Source organism: Adiantum capillus-veneris, chromosome 3, assembly GCF_014529385.1.
Source record: "Adiantum capillus-veneris isolate H3 chromosome 3, ASM1452938v2, whole genome shotgun sequence".
Taxonomy (NCBI): Eukaryota; Viridiplantae; Streptophyta; class Polypodiopsida; order Polypodiales; family Pteridaceae; genus Adiantum; species Adiantum capillus-veneris.
The window spans coordinates 146,964,694-146,980,984 of record NC_140933.1 but is presented as its reverse complement, the minus strand read 5'-3'; the positions used below and the strand labels follow the sequence as shown (position 1 = coordinate 146,980,984).

General features: G+C 43.9%; 1 protein-coding gene across 1 annotated transcript; it reads left to right on the top strand.

Moving 5' to 3' along the window:
• The first annotated feature begins 4,315 nt into the window (after positions 1-4,315).
• Positions 4,316-15,885, top strand: LOC147461884 (uncharacterized). The gene is made up of 4 exons (XM_086509351.1): positions 4,316-4,453; positions 6,895-6,958; positions 8,895-9,112; positions 15,282-15,885. Exons 1-3 carry the CDS (start codon positions 4,316-4,318, stop codon positions 9,107-9,109), a joined length of 417 nt encoding a protein of 138 aa, XP_086365477.1. The 3' UTR covers positions 9,110-9,112; positions 15,282-15,885.
• Positions 15,886-16,291: the final 406 nt, after the last annotated feature.

Genomic DNA, 16,291 nt, shown 5'->3' with positions numbered 1-16,291 from the left:
ACCCAGTGTCCACCAAAGACAACTACCAATTTGTGTATCATCAGCCATCCCTCCAGCCCCTCATCCTCCTCACATCCATGGCTTGAATCTACTCTCTTTATCCGTGGTGCTCATGGAGCTTCAATGGAAGTAGTGATCTCCCTCTTCTCTCTCTCTCTCTCTTTCTCTCTCTCTCTCTCTCTCTCACACACACACACACACACACACACACACATACATTTCAGCCTCAGTCAGTCATCTCTCTCTCTCTCTCTCTCTCTCTCTCTCTCACCACACACACACACACACACACACACACACACACACACACACACACACACACACACACACACACACACACACACACCCACACCCACACCCACACATGTCATTGTTGAATGGACAACTAAGAGGAAGTGAAAGGAAGATCTCTCTCTTCTACCTTGGCTTCCTCGCTCCCTCCCTTTACTTGCTCTTATATGAAGGATACAATGATAACTTTTAGTGCTGCTACTTTACTACTTTTAGACGAGTGTTATTCTTTAATAGGCTTTTTTTTCACGTGCTTCCAAGTGGCACAACTCTCATTGCAACATATTCTAAATAACTATTACATAATTAAAGTAAATAGTGTGCTTCATTAGCTACATTTGTGTTGAATTGATGTCAAGCCAAATGCAAGTGGCACATCTCTCATTGCAACATATTCTAAATAGCTATTACATAATTAAAGTAGCTAGTGTACTTCATTAGCTACATTTGTGCTGAATTGATGTCAAGCCAAATGCAATAGAGAAGACTGTATTAATTTTTTTTGACTCAATCTCACTCTATTGTGTGCATTCTTGTCATTTGTATAAGAATGTGTTTACTAATTTGTGGTTGTGTCATTTGAAGGTTCAACCAGAGTATACATCCTTAAAGAAGAAAATGGGGAGAGAGAGAAGAGAGAGAGAGAGAGAGAGAGAGAGAGCGAGCTTGTTACCTTTCATCAAAGCATGTTAAGTTATTTTTTAGTTGGTACCATCCTCGCAAAACAACTAAAAGAAGAGTTAGAATTTTTTCATACTAATGATGCAGATCATTTGTAATATGTTCTTTTTTAGATATCGTTCCCTTTTTATGTTTGGAGAAACCATAAAACATGCAAGTCTCTTTGCATGGGGGAGTTTGGACAATCCTTTTTAATTTTTATAATACATGGGAACGTGCCATTTCCATGGTAACATGCAATTTTTAGTGCGCTCATTTTACATCATCATCATCAGTATTGAGTAAAGAATTTTAAAGACTTTTACATACCCCTTCCATTTCAACATTCAATTGTCAATTGTCATAATCAATGCAATGTTGTCGGCTAAACCTTTGTCACTCATTACGCTTGTTGACATGATTTCTACCCTTCTCCCATTGGTATTCCTACAATCAATATAAACTAGAGGATAACTAGGTGATGGCATCGTCTTGTTTACTTGCATTGCTTTGTCAAAATGCATTGTCTACATAGAATGATCAACCATGCAAGTCTAGTTCTTTTTGTCTGGTACAATGCTTTTTTTTTCTCTCATGCTATCTAAAAGTATTTGGCCTTCATCCAATAGACTTGAGTGACTATATGCATTGAGCACACTAAGAAAGAGATAGTAGCTGGAGAGGTGCCATGGTGTTGCAACCAACAAAAAAATTTAGAGCGTCTTTAACTAGCCCTTGCTTGGCATATCCTCCTACAGGAGGACTTCGTACAACCCCAGAGTACACAAGACCACGTGCCTTGTAGGTGCAAGCATAGGTGAATGCATTTGGAAAGAGGCCTTTCCTTTGCAAGTAGTTAAAACAGCCCAAAGTTTCCTTTCCACAACCATGTTGGGCATATCTTGCAATCAACACGATCCAAGTAAGTACATTTCGGAGAGGACGCCCATCAAAGAATTTCGTTGGCACCACATTTGGCATACATATCGACCAACACACTATACTTCACCCAACAGTGCATGTCAGTAGCCCCATTAGTAGTCTCTTTGTGAATTCTCTCACCCATGTGATGGTCTTGCATAAGAACACAAGCCATTTGGCGTGGGTGATTGCATCTAGAGAGAGTCTTTCCCTTCGCAGATAAGATGCCCATCAAAAACTTTTTGTTGGCACCACATTTGGCATTTCATTGGCACCACATTTGACATACATATCAACCAACACATTGCCTAGCACTGCATGTTTTTCCAACAACCCAACTAGCAGTCTCCTTGTGAATTTTCTCATCCATGTGATGGTCTTGCGTAAGAATATGAGCCTTCAAGGTGTAGGTGATGCATCTAGAGAGAGACCTTCCCTTCACATCCAATGACCATAGCCCACAACTCCATGCCACAACCATGTTGGGCATATCGAGCAATCAATGTGCTCAAGAGATGACATCTTGAAGAGGATGCCGATCAAGAACTATTTGTGCTTTCTTGGGGGTACCACATTAGAAGAAGCACGAGCTGTTGGCAAGAATTAGTGCAGGAGATGCAGTAGAGAGTCATCATAAAAGAAACATTGGTTGCTTTTCCTGCCTATGCTTGTGCAACAAATATTGTTTCTTCCTTGTATTCGTTGCCGCTCTGTGGACACAAAATCGGTGACACTTTATCTTGAGAGAGAGAGAGAGAGAGAGAGAGAGAGAGAGAGAGAGAGAGAGAGAGAGAGAGAGAGAGAGAGAGAGAGAGAGAGAGAGAGAGAGAGAGAGAGAGAGAGAGAGAGAGAGAGAGACTTTTAGAGTGTTACATGTGGAGCAAGAAGAGAGCGCTAAGGTTCAATTCACGTGGCTAGGGTTGCACACTTGTACACAACCAACAACCTGCAACCAACGAGTTCACATGCAGGCTGAAAATTTGCAATCTGAATTGTAAGGACTGAAAAGTGTACTCCACGCAAACATCTTTTTCAGTTGATCTCATCTCGCTCCACTTGCTTAGGCATGGAACCGATTGAAAATTTCTCGCAAACACCTACGAACTAGGGGTCCATGTGAACTAACTCTAAGCTAACAGAGTAAAGAAAAACGTATTTGCAACTTGCATTCTAAAGCCAGTATGTACGAGCATTGTGGTTATGCATTGCAAAGTACTGCATATTGCAGATTTTCAATGGAAACAATTGTCTAGATGTACCTTGTTTAGGTATCAATCTTTTTTGTCATACAGCTCGGCGAAAGTTGGGTTGAGCAGCATTGTGCACGAATCAAGCTATTTCCTTGCCAAGAATTCTCACAGCCAGTTCGGATTTGGAAGTTACAGGTTCATGTTTGTCATGTCATTTTCGAGACTCGTTGTTTTTTGATTCAAAATGAACATTATTCTTTTTTATTTGAATTGACTTTATTGTTTAAAGCTTCATTTTGGACGAGACCTTGTCTTGTAAGCATTGAACAGTATCATGCTCAGTATATCTACATGTGTATGTGTGTGTCGTTGCTTGGTGGGAGCTCTACCTGTTGGCGGCCTATTGCATGCACGGCATATTGCGCCTTCTCGTTGTGTCAGATGCCATGAAGCTGAGGAGGCTATGCCACAATTATTGTGGGGCTATCGCTACTCTAGATCCTTCATTCGACAGGTGTCAGTTGCACTTCGGTTCCGTTTTCCTTTTCTGGCACTTTTCACATACGGTTTTGGCTTTTTTGGGTGCTTCAATCTCCATAGTCTCAGTTTACAGTCTTTTTTGGTTGGGTCAAATTTTGAATTTTGTGGGCCATTTGGCACCATCGCAACTTCTTATGTTTCAAGGCACTAGGGTAAAGGGGCCAATAAAAACCACCCCCCTTTAGGAGGACTGCCGGGGCCAGTTTTTTTGTGCACTTTAGGACCCATTGTGAGACACAAATGGGTGAGAGTTGGGGCGGACAATGTAGCCAACTTGCAATCGTGGCCATTAGATCTTGGGTTCAAGCCTTGTTGGCACAATGGCTCTAAATGCCCCCCCATTCTGGTTTCCTATTTACACCCATTTTTTATACACATAAAAAATATTGTGCGGGCGTTCTTCGCCTGTATAAATGCAACTTGATTCCAGATTTTTGCTACTGGTAGAGACGATCTCGATCTTCATTTTGAGCATCTAAGCACTCGATTCCGTTTAGCGTGCTTTTCGTTTACCCTAATGCTGACCCGTTTTCCTATTTCAAACTATCGCTTGGTCAAGCGCTGCATTTTGCTTATTATGCTGGAGACATCTATATCTATATCTATATTAAAGAGATAGGAGGAAGTTCCACGTGGCTGCAAATCCCTGCAGCCCCGTCCTTTCTCTCCCTGTTTTCCCCTCCCTGCTGTCTTTGTGGCGTAGCCAGCAAGCCATGTGGCACATCCATTTTCCCTCCTTTTGTAGCCATCGTGGCGCCCAACAACCATCCGAGCTTGAGTGTAACGCCAAGCATGCGAAACTGAGTCAAGCAGTAGCTAGCTCTTCTCAGTGCGCAAGCCTCGAGTTGTGGGTACGTAGGGTGGAGCCTTGCTCAGCCATAGGAGGATCTCGGCCAGCACGGCCTCCATGTTGGCTTTCTACTCTCTCTCTCTCTCTCTCTCACCTTGGTTTGCGGGCTGCCACAATGGATGCGCTGGAATGACGTGCTCTCTCTCTCTCTCTCTCTCCCTCTTTCCCCCAGCTTTGCAGTCAATGTTCTTGAGGTGCGCACTCTCTCTCTCTCTCTCTCTCTCTCTCTCTCTCATCTGCTTCGCAACGTCCTTGAGCTGCGGGTGCAAAACGGTTAAATTACATGTTGTGAGGTAAGGGACCCGTTGGCTGAGAGTTCCCTTGCATTCCACCCGCAGGTTGAGGTTGCACATACCTGCACCTTAATGGTCTTGCTTACTCCAGTCCCCAGAGCTTGAGGGCAAACCCATAGTTTGAGGGTGAGGAGCCTGTTGGTGAGGGGCCGAGGAGCGAGCGATATTGAGGAGCGTTCCAGTTGCAGTGCATCCAAGGGCCGTGTACCAGTAGCTGCTCATTGCATGCACGAATGTGAGTAGAAATCACACGGTGGAAGTAGGCAGAGCTAGAGGTCGCGGATTGCACACGGGTGGCAGTGGCTAACGGCCTCGATGGGGCTGACTCCAACCCATGCATCATGTGTGTTACGCTCTGCACCAATGTTAGCAAATATGTGTCGCTGTTGGCGTGTTGGTAAAGAAGGGATGAGAGAGAAAATGACCATGGTCACTCTCTCTCTCTCTCTCTCTCTCTCTCTCTCTCTCTCTCTCTCTCTCTCTGGTAGCGGCTTGGCTAGAACGTTATTGCACTCCTCAAGTGCCTTGGCCAACGAGTCCTTGATAGAGGATACCGATCGATGGAGCAATTGTCTCTCGGTGGAGGATACCAATCGATGGAGAAGCTGCCTCGCCCATGGGGCACCCTATGGCCCAATGCGTCGGTTGAGGCCCCCGCGGCCTCTAGATTGAAGGCATTATCAACCAAAAACTGGCACCTAGCTGCCCAGGGGCCAAAAGCATCGTTCACCTAGCTCCGAAAGAGGTGATGAAAACCTTCAAATTTGAAATATTTAGTGATGGGTTTCAACTTCTGCCTTTTTCTATCTTTCACATTTGACACACTACTGTAATTCTTGAGTATGTTGACAATTTGCTATTCATGCTTTTCCATCACCCTCCTATGAGTATGTCGCTCTTACATGATTCTCCTTCTCTCTCTCTCTATGTGTGTGTGTGTGTGTGTGTGTGGAGAGTCATTTGTGCCCTTTTATACATGAAACCAAGCTTGCCTTAAGTGAGAAATTCTTTTATGAAACTATATGGACATGGGAAAAACGTTGTGCATTACATTCAAATCGTTTTTTTTTCACCCTCCTATGAGTGTCACTCTTACATGATTGTGTGTGTGTGTGTGTGTGTGTGAAGGAGTCATTTGTGCCCTTTTATACATGAAACCAAGCTTGCCAGGTGAGAAATTCTTTTATGAAACTATATGGAAATGGGAAAAACGTTGTGCATTACATTCAAATCGTTTTTTTTTCTCTCCAACAAAGCTCACAGACCATCGAAGTTGCTTCCTACCATGCTAACGACTCCTCATCGCTTTGATCTACAAGGCAGGAGGTGTGACTTTTCGAAGCTCGATTGCTGCAATCTTAAGGGTTTTGCAGCAATAATATACAACTGTCTTGGAGGCAAGCAAGTGCGGGAGGCTTCTATGATGGGGCACCCAAATGCGGGCCTAGCCCAATCAATAGTTGAGAGAAGCAATAGGTGGTCGTCGACATGGCCCTGTAGGAGGTTGAGAGTACGAAGAAGTGTAGCGCTTTGGCAAAACTATGTACGATCTCAGCTTGCAAGATGGGCTACTTGCAAGTGCTCGGTTTCTCGCTCTCTGCTCGATCTATGGGGTTGTGGTACGGAGGTGCCTTCGTCTTCACCTATACAAAAGGGGGACTTGGGTGTTTATAGGTACAACCTACAGGTTCCACGCTGTGTTTGTCTGCAACGAGTTATTAGGGTTAGGATTAGCGTCCTTCATCAGCGAGAGATGGATTATGATTAATCGTGAGAGAGAGAGAGAGAGAGAGAGAGGCCGCCGGAGGTGGCCTGCCATACTAGTTACTCTTGATGTCTATATGATTTACTTTGACTATTTCAACTCTCGGAGCCTTATGGTGCTCCACTTTTTGTATCTCTTCTTTTTCGTGGGTTTTCCTTACTTGGAGGTTTCCCACTTGTATATATCAGCAAGATTTACAAAAAAAAAGTGTGTTTGTGTGTTTGAGAGAAGATCTCTTGATCTTTTTGTTTGAGAACTCATAAAGCTTCTTCTTCGTCGTCGACTTGGCACTGTGTCGTCTTCTCTTTCAAGTCTGCTGCAAAAATAGGCTGGTGTGCTCGTTGGAAAAGAAAACTATTGATATGATGCCACTGTAGCCGACAGGCTCCACATGGTGACCAAAGAATCTGGAACAGACCTGAATTCAACTGGAAACAGAACTTGAAAGGTACTTCACACTTTGAAGATTTTTGAGACTTGAAGTGGATATAGAAGAGGAAGAGTTCCCCTCCAAAGGGTATTGGCTCCTCAACTAGGTGTGCCTCGTGGTATTTCTTCAGTTCATTGACAAAGTTACAACTGTTGGAGCGTACATACACTCATCTGAGTCTTCCATGCATTCACAATCTGAGGACTAATGGCACTGCCTTAGCCTCTCTTTTATAGGCCCTGGCCCAAAAGGGCCCTAAAAGCAGTTTAAAAAGCACAAGTTATTTTGCAAGTCCATAAAGCAGTTAAATCATCTGATGACTTTACATGGCATTCTACTCACAAATCATCTGGTTTCATGACTAAGGCCAAAAGCAATCCCAATGCAAATCTGCCATGTCAACCCTGATCCGTACGGTGCCGTGCCAATAGTCCAGATCAGATGCATTGGTTCAGATCTTGGTGCTCCACATCGGGTTTGGTGCGACTCCTTTCTTCCCCGCTCACTTTGGTCAAGAGCAAGCATGCCATGTCATCACTTTGCAACAAGGCACATGCACCTTTTCCCTAAGGCCAGAAAGCTCCTGGTGGCATTGCCATCTGACTCTTGGGGAAAGGTGGCATCTGGTGATGCAAATCTTGCGTTTGTTGCATGTGTGTGTTTAAACTGTTGTTGCACTTGCTTCTGAATTTGCTGCTGCTGGCTAATAGCTGAGCTGGATATCTTCTTGTTATTGGAAGGAAGCCTTGGTCACTTTCACCTTCACTGTGAGTTTCAAGTAAGGGTTTACCTTGGAGAGTGCACGTGTGCGAAAGCGTGAGAGGAGAGAAAAAAACCCAGAGATGCAAGGAGGGGGACTTGTCAACTCCCCCATGACCATCATGATCATGAGCCCATCACCCCCCCATAATCATTATGACCATAAGCCCATCAAGGGCGACATATACAACATCTTCAATGTGTCTCAGAATGATCACCCCTCCCTCTGCGTATTTGCATTAGAGGAGTTTGCTTTTGGTGAAAGTGTCTATCTTTCAGAGGTTGTTGTCATCCTCTCTCCACTTAGCTTGCCAGGGCACTTTTTACTCTCTTTAGGAGAGATTTTTACCCTAGTTTTCAGTTTTTACACTTGCCATGTGGCTAGTTATTTCGAGGTTTGAGAGTTTCCAGATTATTACCTTCAGGCCGCTTTGTAATGAGTGATGTACTTACCCTCAGAATCAGCACCATTTGAACATTCTGAGGGACTTTGTAAGTAATAGAAATCAGCCTCCTTTGTTTTATATAAATAAATAAAAAAATTATATATATATATATATATATATATATAGAGAGAGAGAGAGAGAGAGAGAGAGAGAGAGAGAGAGAGAGAGAGAGAGAGATGAAATGATATATCAACGTCTACAAAAGGCCAAAATGACCTATGAGACCAACAAGTTACAAACTGGTGAATCTGTACAATGTCTGTGTGCTTAAAGAAAGACTAAAAAACTAAAATGAGTGTTGTAGTGAAAGTGGGATGGAAAAAAAAGTGGGGGATAGACTAGAGATTCTCTAGCCAATACAAAGATACAAAATGAGGGTTGATAATCTGGAAGAGAGAGAGAGAGAGAGAGAGAGAGAGAGAGAGAGAGAGAGAGAGCGCTGGATCTGCGTTGCTTTCGGTGATAAGGCCATGCATGTAGACGCTTTTGAATGCCTTTGACTTGGATCAATTTTTTGGGTAGTCAAGCCTTTTCTCATACCTTCCTCGTAGGCCAGGCCGGCCTTGCTGCTTAGCTTCTTTTGTAGGTCGACAACCCTCTACACAACCATAATTAGCATTGATAGCTGCTTTGCTTTTACCATGTTGATCCTTAACAAGCTTCCATGTAAACTTCTATGCTTCCAACATTGTTATAAACAATGGGGTACTTACCAAGTTGCTATGAAGCTAACGACATTGTTCATGTAGGGCGATTTGAGGATGGAGGCGAGACCGGACCTTGCCGGTCTTTTCAGATTACCGACTCTCTCCCATCGGTCCCGCTCATCACCGCATTTGCTACTGTGGGGCTCTTTCTTGATTTTGATTGGTGTCCTTTCCTTTCTTGCCTTCCTCTATGCAGCAATTTTGTCCAAGCTCTTACCACCTTCTCGAGTCCCCTTTCTTGCAGCCATAGAGAATGATTGGTCAGTATATCCCCCGCCCCCCTCCCAACACACACACACACACACGCACACATGCACACAAACACAACCACCTCTTTCAATAAAACAGCTTTGTTTGCTTGCTTTTGTTTTTTTCCTTAAAGAACCGAATTTTAATTGTTCTAGCTTGCAGTTCACCATTTTCATCTTCCTTTTTTTTTCAGGGCGGGAGGGAGGGTGTTGTATGTTTGATACATTGTTGAACACGTTTTCCATCCTCATGCATTTTGGCTTGCCTAAGGCCTTAGTAGACTCCTTGCATTCTTGGGAGCAATTTTGGACCGTTCGATTAAGCTTGTTGAATAGGGCTACATGGCAAAGTCACTGCTTTTGATGGAGTGTTTGAGACACATAACTGCACATAGGGGAGAGAGAGAGCAGTGTGTAGTGTGCAGGGCATCACTCCTAGCACCACACTGTACATGAGAGGGAAAGAAAGCACTCGAAAGCACTCCATAGCTCTTAACCTGTGACAAAAGCTGAAATGAGGCCTCTCCCAGCATAAAAATCAGCGCCCATTTTTCTGCAAGAGGCAAGTGCATGAAAAGTTGACACTTGGCGCATTTACAAGCATTTGTCCGTTTCGGGCTCGCCGCTTAAAAATATCCTGACCGGTTGCCCAGTTGACTTCGTGGCAGAGTTGTAAAATGTTCCCCTAGTCATACCGGAGGTAATGACGCGAACACATTTCACGGCCCAAAATAGCAGTTCCCTAAATTTTAGGAGATGCTTCCGTTGGGCTCCCACTGGTCTTCTGACCATCTATCCTCATTGGGACCGCATCCAAAAGTGCAATGTGGCCCAACTGTCGGATACTTTTTGTTGGTAGTCCCACCTTGACTTTACGCCTTAATTGAGTTCACTTCCTAGTATCCACCAACTTGCTAAGTGCGACGGGGGGACCTATATGATCTTGCTCTGAGCCTAGACATCCTCTTACCATACGAATTCCAGTGCCGACCACTTCCCGTCTGCGGGTGAATCTACCGTTCACATTGGCCATACAATGTCCGACCGTTTGCTACTTCAAAAAGAGGGTCTTAAACAAATAAAATAAACCCCATTGGAAAGAAACCAACAACCAAGGTTAGCAGTTGCCACATCTCTGTGACATGGTTAATAACTGCCACGTCCTCGTGACATTGATGACGTGGCAAGCTGTACGGATTTTCGCGTTTTGTGTTGGCTGATGACGTGGCAGTCTGTACAGATTTCCGTAAATTATACTGGCAGCTTTTTGGCATTGCTTTTGGGACTAGAAGCTTTTGAGTTTTGAAGGCTTTTCACTGTAACTGCTTTTCAGGCCAAGGGCCTTTAAATATGAGGTTAGGGCTCATTCTCTGGCATGCTTCCTGGAGAAGGTGTAAAGTTTGGAGTATCGGCTTATACTGTGTTGATGCAATATAAAGAAATACTGAAAGGGGCGCCAAGGTTTTGGGGCCAATACTCTCTGGAATGGAAATCCGCCACTCTGTGTCGCGTGTCGTCTCTCTCTTTCAGTTCAGTTGTTATTGAAGTGCTAAAAATCTGTTCAATCTGTTCTTTTCTATTGGCACGTGGTGCTTGCGTTGTGACAGTGGTATCAGAGCATCAGGCTTGTGCTTTTCTGAAAGCTTACCGATCCTACAAAAGAGCAGACCAGAGACTTTTGGAATTTATTCGAGGTATCTTCGGCCTCGGACCCCGGACTTATTAGCCACTCCCACCCTCACTTCATTGTGCATCGGGCGCGCTCCCGTCTTCATCGCTATGTCTTACAGGGCATAAGCCATAAAGAACCCAAGACTTGGAATTCATGGATTGAGCAGAATATTTGCAGTTTCTACTCAACGAGCTTCACGACATTCTTTCGCGACATCCTCAGCAGAATCTTTCGATGTTGCAAAGTTTTCAACAATTTTTGAGCTACATGTTACCCCCTCTGATGCCCCAGGTGGTACCTCCTCCTTTGGCACCAGAAAGTACTAGAGCTTCCAACCGGCAACCTTCTTAGCCGTCTGTTCTGATCGGGGGAGTCTTCAGGAATATGGTGCAACCATCTGACCATGATCGAGTGCAACCGCCTTTGCCACTGCCATTGCCCCCACCACCACCACCACCATCGCCACCAAGCTAAAATGGTTGGAGCCCATATGGATACCCTTATTATCCATACCCGGGATATGTGTCTAACCAACCCAAAGATTTCAAAGATGGTGGCACGATAGTCAAATTTTTCACTTTCTCCGGGGTGAAAGATCGCAAGAAAGCATTGCAGTTCCTACAACAATTCGACAACATCTATGCGTTGGGGAACTAAACAGAAGAATCCAAGATTTCTCGAGCAGCGGGATTTCTTAAAGATAATGCTATGCAATGGTGGAGTTCAATCGTGACACAACCGCATGCTCCAAGGACCTAGCAAGCTTTCATGACAGTTTTTGCATGTAGTTACATGACTTCGATGTTTGAAGTCTGGATTTTGGCAGAGTGGGGCAACTTGAAAATGCTTGCCACCGAAACCGTGGACGACTATAACCAAAGGTTTCTCGACGTGTACCTTCCGGTGTCCTTCTTTAAGTTCATTTCCTTGGAGGACTAGTGCGAGGGCTACACCATTGGACTATCATCACCATTGTGGGAATATTGTCTCTCCAAGCAAGTCTCTACCATGCAAGAGCTTATGGACCATGCTGCGGTCGGCTACAAGCTCATGAAAGGAAAGTTGAAGTTTACCACCACAAAAGAACCTCCGGCCACTAACCAGAACTCCCAGCAACAATGAACAAATTCTCGGGAACCTGGTGAAAACCAACCTCAACGACCTCGTCTGACACACCGTCAACGAGACGCCTTGTTACGAGAAGGCAGATGCTTCGAATGTTTCCAAACAGGGCATACGTTCAATACATGTCTTGAGCGAGCCTCAACGTCCTCAATGCAACCTTTTGCTCCCACGTTAGACAGATCCCCGGGGCCACCTCCGGCCAAGAAGGCTAGACCTGCTATTGGACTAGTACCCAATATTTATGGTATACACCTCGAGAGTTTTAATGAATTATGCAGAGCTATGGAGAAGTCAACGGCTTGAAAGCCCTTATTTTCTTTGACTCGGGAGCTATGGAGAACTTCATCCATCCAGAATTCTTGAAGCAGATGCACTTTGATTATGATGCAGAGGGTGGAGAAATTGAAGCTGAGCTAGCCATGGGGCAAACTCAAAAAGTGGTACCGCTCATTGGTGCACTTCGAATGACTATACAAGATTATCATAAAAAAGCCGGTTTCCACATTATGAAGTTGTGCAAATGTGACGTTCTCTTGGGCATGCCCTGGCACGACAAGAATGATGCAACTCCCCAGTCCGGAACTGAACCATCACTGTGATGTAGAAGGGCAAGCCCGTTGTCCTCAAAGTTCGGCTGTCCAAACAAAACCCTGAATGACCTCTCTAGTAGTTTTCTAGTTTGATACTTTTGAACATTGTTTGAGAAAGTATTGTTTGAAATTTGTTTGAAATGGATGCTATCTGTTTTAAACCTGTCTTGGTGCTGATTTGAATTGTTTGACTCTGGTTTTAATACTGGTTTCAATAATTGGTGATTTTACTCCCGAGTGGAGAAGTGAGAAATACTATTTTGGTATTGTCTGAACCTCGGAACGACGCATGCCGATGCTTGGGGAGCGTTCTGTTGTATGCTAGAAAACCTCGGAACAACATAGGTCGATGCCTGGGGAGCGTTTGGTTGTATGCTTGAACCTCCAAGCGACGCAGACTGTGGTCTGGGGAGCGTTTGGTTGTACAGTCTTTTGAGCTCATGGCCCGGACCTTATTAGGTTATTTGCGTGGAGAGTGGACGAGGTAGTTGTTGAGTAGCTTCATACCGCAGACCGTTTGTCTCGGGGAGTGCTCAGTGGCGCTGTTTGTTGTGTCTTGTAACATGCATATGTAAGCATTTGTGTTGCATTGTGATGTGTCAACTATTGAATATTCCTAATTGGATGAGATTGCCTGGGTATGTAATTTTAGTGCATCAAGACACCCGTGGAAGATCAGAACGATCTGGGTGTGATGGCTAATTTTACTACGCCGGAATATCAAGAGTTCTGATCTGGGCAAAAGGAGAAGCTAACTCCTTAACAAAAAGAGCAAACTGATTGTCCCTTGGAATTTTTTTTGAGCTAACTTGAGTTGTTTTGCAGATATGCTGTAATTGCGGACGATTACTCTCTTTCAAGAAGGGGAGATGTCACAAATTGCTGACGTGTTAAAGCCCTGAAGAAGGGAGTCAACTTGTGGATGTTGGCAGAGGGGCCTAAACCCTAAGAAGAACAAGTAACAGAAGAAGAAGTCCTACCAACTTATGGGGACCCCGTCCGATGGGCCCCCAAGTGACATAAAGGAAATAAAGCAGGACCCACACACACACACACACACACACACACAAAAGAAATTGCATAGCTGTTGATGACTTGTCAGATTTTCAAAAATTACACTGGTTGATGACGTGGCAGGCTGTACGGATTTCCGCGTTTTGCATTGGCTGATGAGGTGGCAGGCTCTATGGATTTTCATAAATTACGCTGACAGCTTTTTGGCATTGCTTTTGGGACCAGAAGCTTTTGAGTTTTGAAGGCTTTTCACTGTAACTGCTTTTCAGGCCAAGGGCCTTTAAATATGAGTTTAGGGCTCATTCTTTGGCTTGCTTCCTGGAGAAGGTGCAGAGTCTAGAGTACCGGCTTGTACTGTGTTGATGCAATATAAAGAAATACCGAAAGGGGCGCCAAGGTTTGGGGCCAATACTCTTTGGGATGGAATTCCGCCACTCCGTGTCGCGTGTCGTCTCTCTCTTTCAGTTCAGTTGTTATTGAAGTGCTAAAAGTCTGTTCAGTCTGTTCTTTTCTATTGGCACGTGGTGCCCGCCTTGTGACATCTCTCACTCCAAAAGGTCTCTTTGTAGCTGGGGGCGCCCAAATATGAGAGTGGAGGCTGTATTTTCAGTTTTGTGAGTGGATTTTCAGGTTCTGCAACTTTAATGGAAAGCTTGCCTTCTCCCTTGTCTCATGTAGTGCAATGATTCCACTCTCGTGCATCTCTCTCCCCCTTACACATATGGTAATGCCCCACTAGTTGGGCTCCTCAGATGACTATGTACAATCTTGTGGGTTTTATGCGCGTTTGGCAAGGCAAGGGCCTTCTAAACAAGAAGTGGATTAGCTAATTGCTAGTCCCCCACAGGTACGCACATTTCCATCGCAAAAGATTGCAAAACAGGAGAGTTTTTTTACGTGAAATCTCGTCCAAATCAAAGGGGTAGTGTCCCATTGCGTGCGGGAGCTTTTGAAACACTCATAGGTGTGTTTGCTTTGCTCAAAACGATCCAAAACAAAGAGTCACAGCTTGCTGCGTTTATTTGCAGGTTTAGGGTTTCGCACCTTAAGTGCAAGATAACACCAAGGAAGCCTTGGGGTGGTTATACAGGGGTTTAGGGCCTAGGCACCCATCAATTACTAAAACAGAAATTCACAGCATGCTGAAATTTACTTACAGCTCACGGGGAAGCTTCTAAAATGCAAGGGAATGCGTCCTAGGCTTGTAAGTTTGACCTACAGAGATTTTGGTGCCGTTATGTTGCCGAAATGGGGTCAAAAACCTACTATTTTTCCTCATGACAGGTTTGGACAGCTTGGTGAGAGTTTGGTCTAAGTGTTCGGTCGTTTGCTTTCAATTAAATAAAGAAATATCGAAAGGGGCGCCAGTCTTTTGGGCCTACAGGGTGTCAATCTTCGTGTGCGCAGTGACATTCTAGTTGGATTAAGTCCTTGTGATGTCTTGTCCGTGTTTGTTTCAAGTTGAGTACTTGTTTCAAAGTTTCAGTCAAGTCAGCTTCTTTAACTTATTTTTCCTATGCCTTTTGTAAAAGAATTTTTAAGTGAATTCTGGTTTGTGTTCGGCTATTTTTGTTTAGTAACAAATAAAGTAATTAAGTTTGTCTTTACATGCTTTCTTGTGTCCCTTGCATTTTTTTTTGTTAAGGTATATATTTATATATTCTTGTATGTTGACTTGTGGGCAAAGTTTATGTAATGCAAAGGGTACACGTCCCACTTAGAGAGAGAGAGAGAGAGAGAGAGAGAGAGAGAGAGAGAGAGAGAGAGATTCGTTACTCAGGTACTACTGCTTACTGGTTCCCTTAACTGGACCTGTAGTCATTATTGCAGTCTATTTGCATTGGTTGAGCATGAAACTCTTCAAGCATGCCTAGCAATTTTTGCTGGGCTGTCCGTTGTAATTTTTGATGTTACAGTTGCGAAAAAGAAGAGGTAAGAACTAACACACATTGACTTTAGCATTGTTGTCATCAGTCTCCTGCTTTTTGGAGGTGGCCTCAAGAGGAAACATTTTACGCCTTTCGCAAAGGGAAGGATAGAGGAGCTAGTTTTAGTTAATCATGTTTGAAAAGTGGTTGCAATCTTTATGATGTCAGCTATTGTTGACTAGTGTGTCTTTGAATGGGAAGAAAGACTTTCTATAAACATAGTAAAAGTATATGCTTTGAACTGTGCCGGTGACTTGCCACTTGTATTGCCCCATAGTGCTATTGGGCATGTGCAATTTGTACCAAGTGATGGTGGAGGTTTTACAATATGTGCAGTACTTTCGGATGACGCCTTTAGTTTTTAGGCCAGCTTCAATTAGAGAATTGTATTTCACTAAGATGACATCCAAAATTGACTTAGGCAATTGAATAGTGATGGCGATGCAAAATTTACGAGGTAAGCTGTTATTGATTTTAAATTATTCGTTGTTCTATCCTGTCTCAGAGCTAGGATTGTTTTAGTTTATCCCTTTCAAACTCTCTCACAATTTGCAAGAAGTAAAACCAAGCGTTGAGCTACTATGTACTCACATTACCAACACATAATGGTGGACACCTCTATTGGTGTGTTTGCTTGAGGCATGATAACACCTGTATGATATGCATGGTGTAACAATTGTATGAGGTCCATAATTGCTTCGCAATCATTGATTCTAGCTCTCATTTGTTGCTTTCAAATGGTGGTGTGGTTGTCAAATTGTGGTATCTAGCAGTCGACTACATGGTTTGGCTGCACCATCTAATGTGGACAAAGCTTTTGGTAGATTTGTGTAGAATTTGCACACTTAATGGCTGGACCATT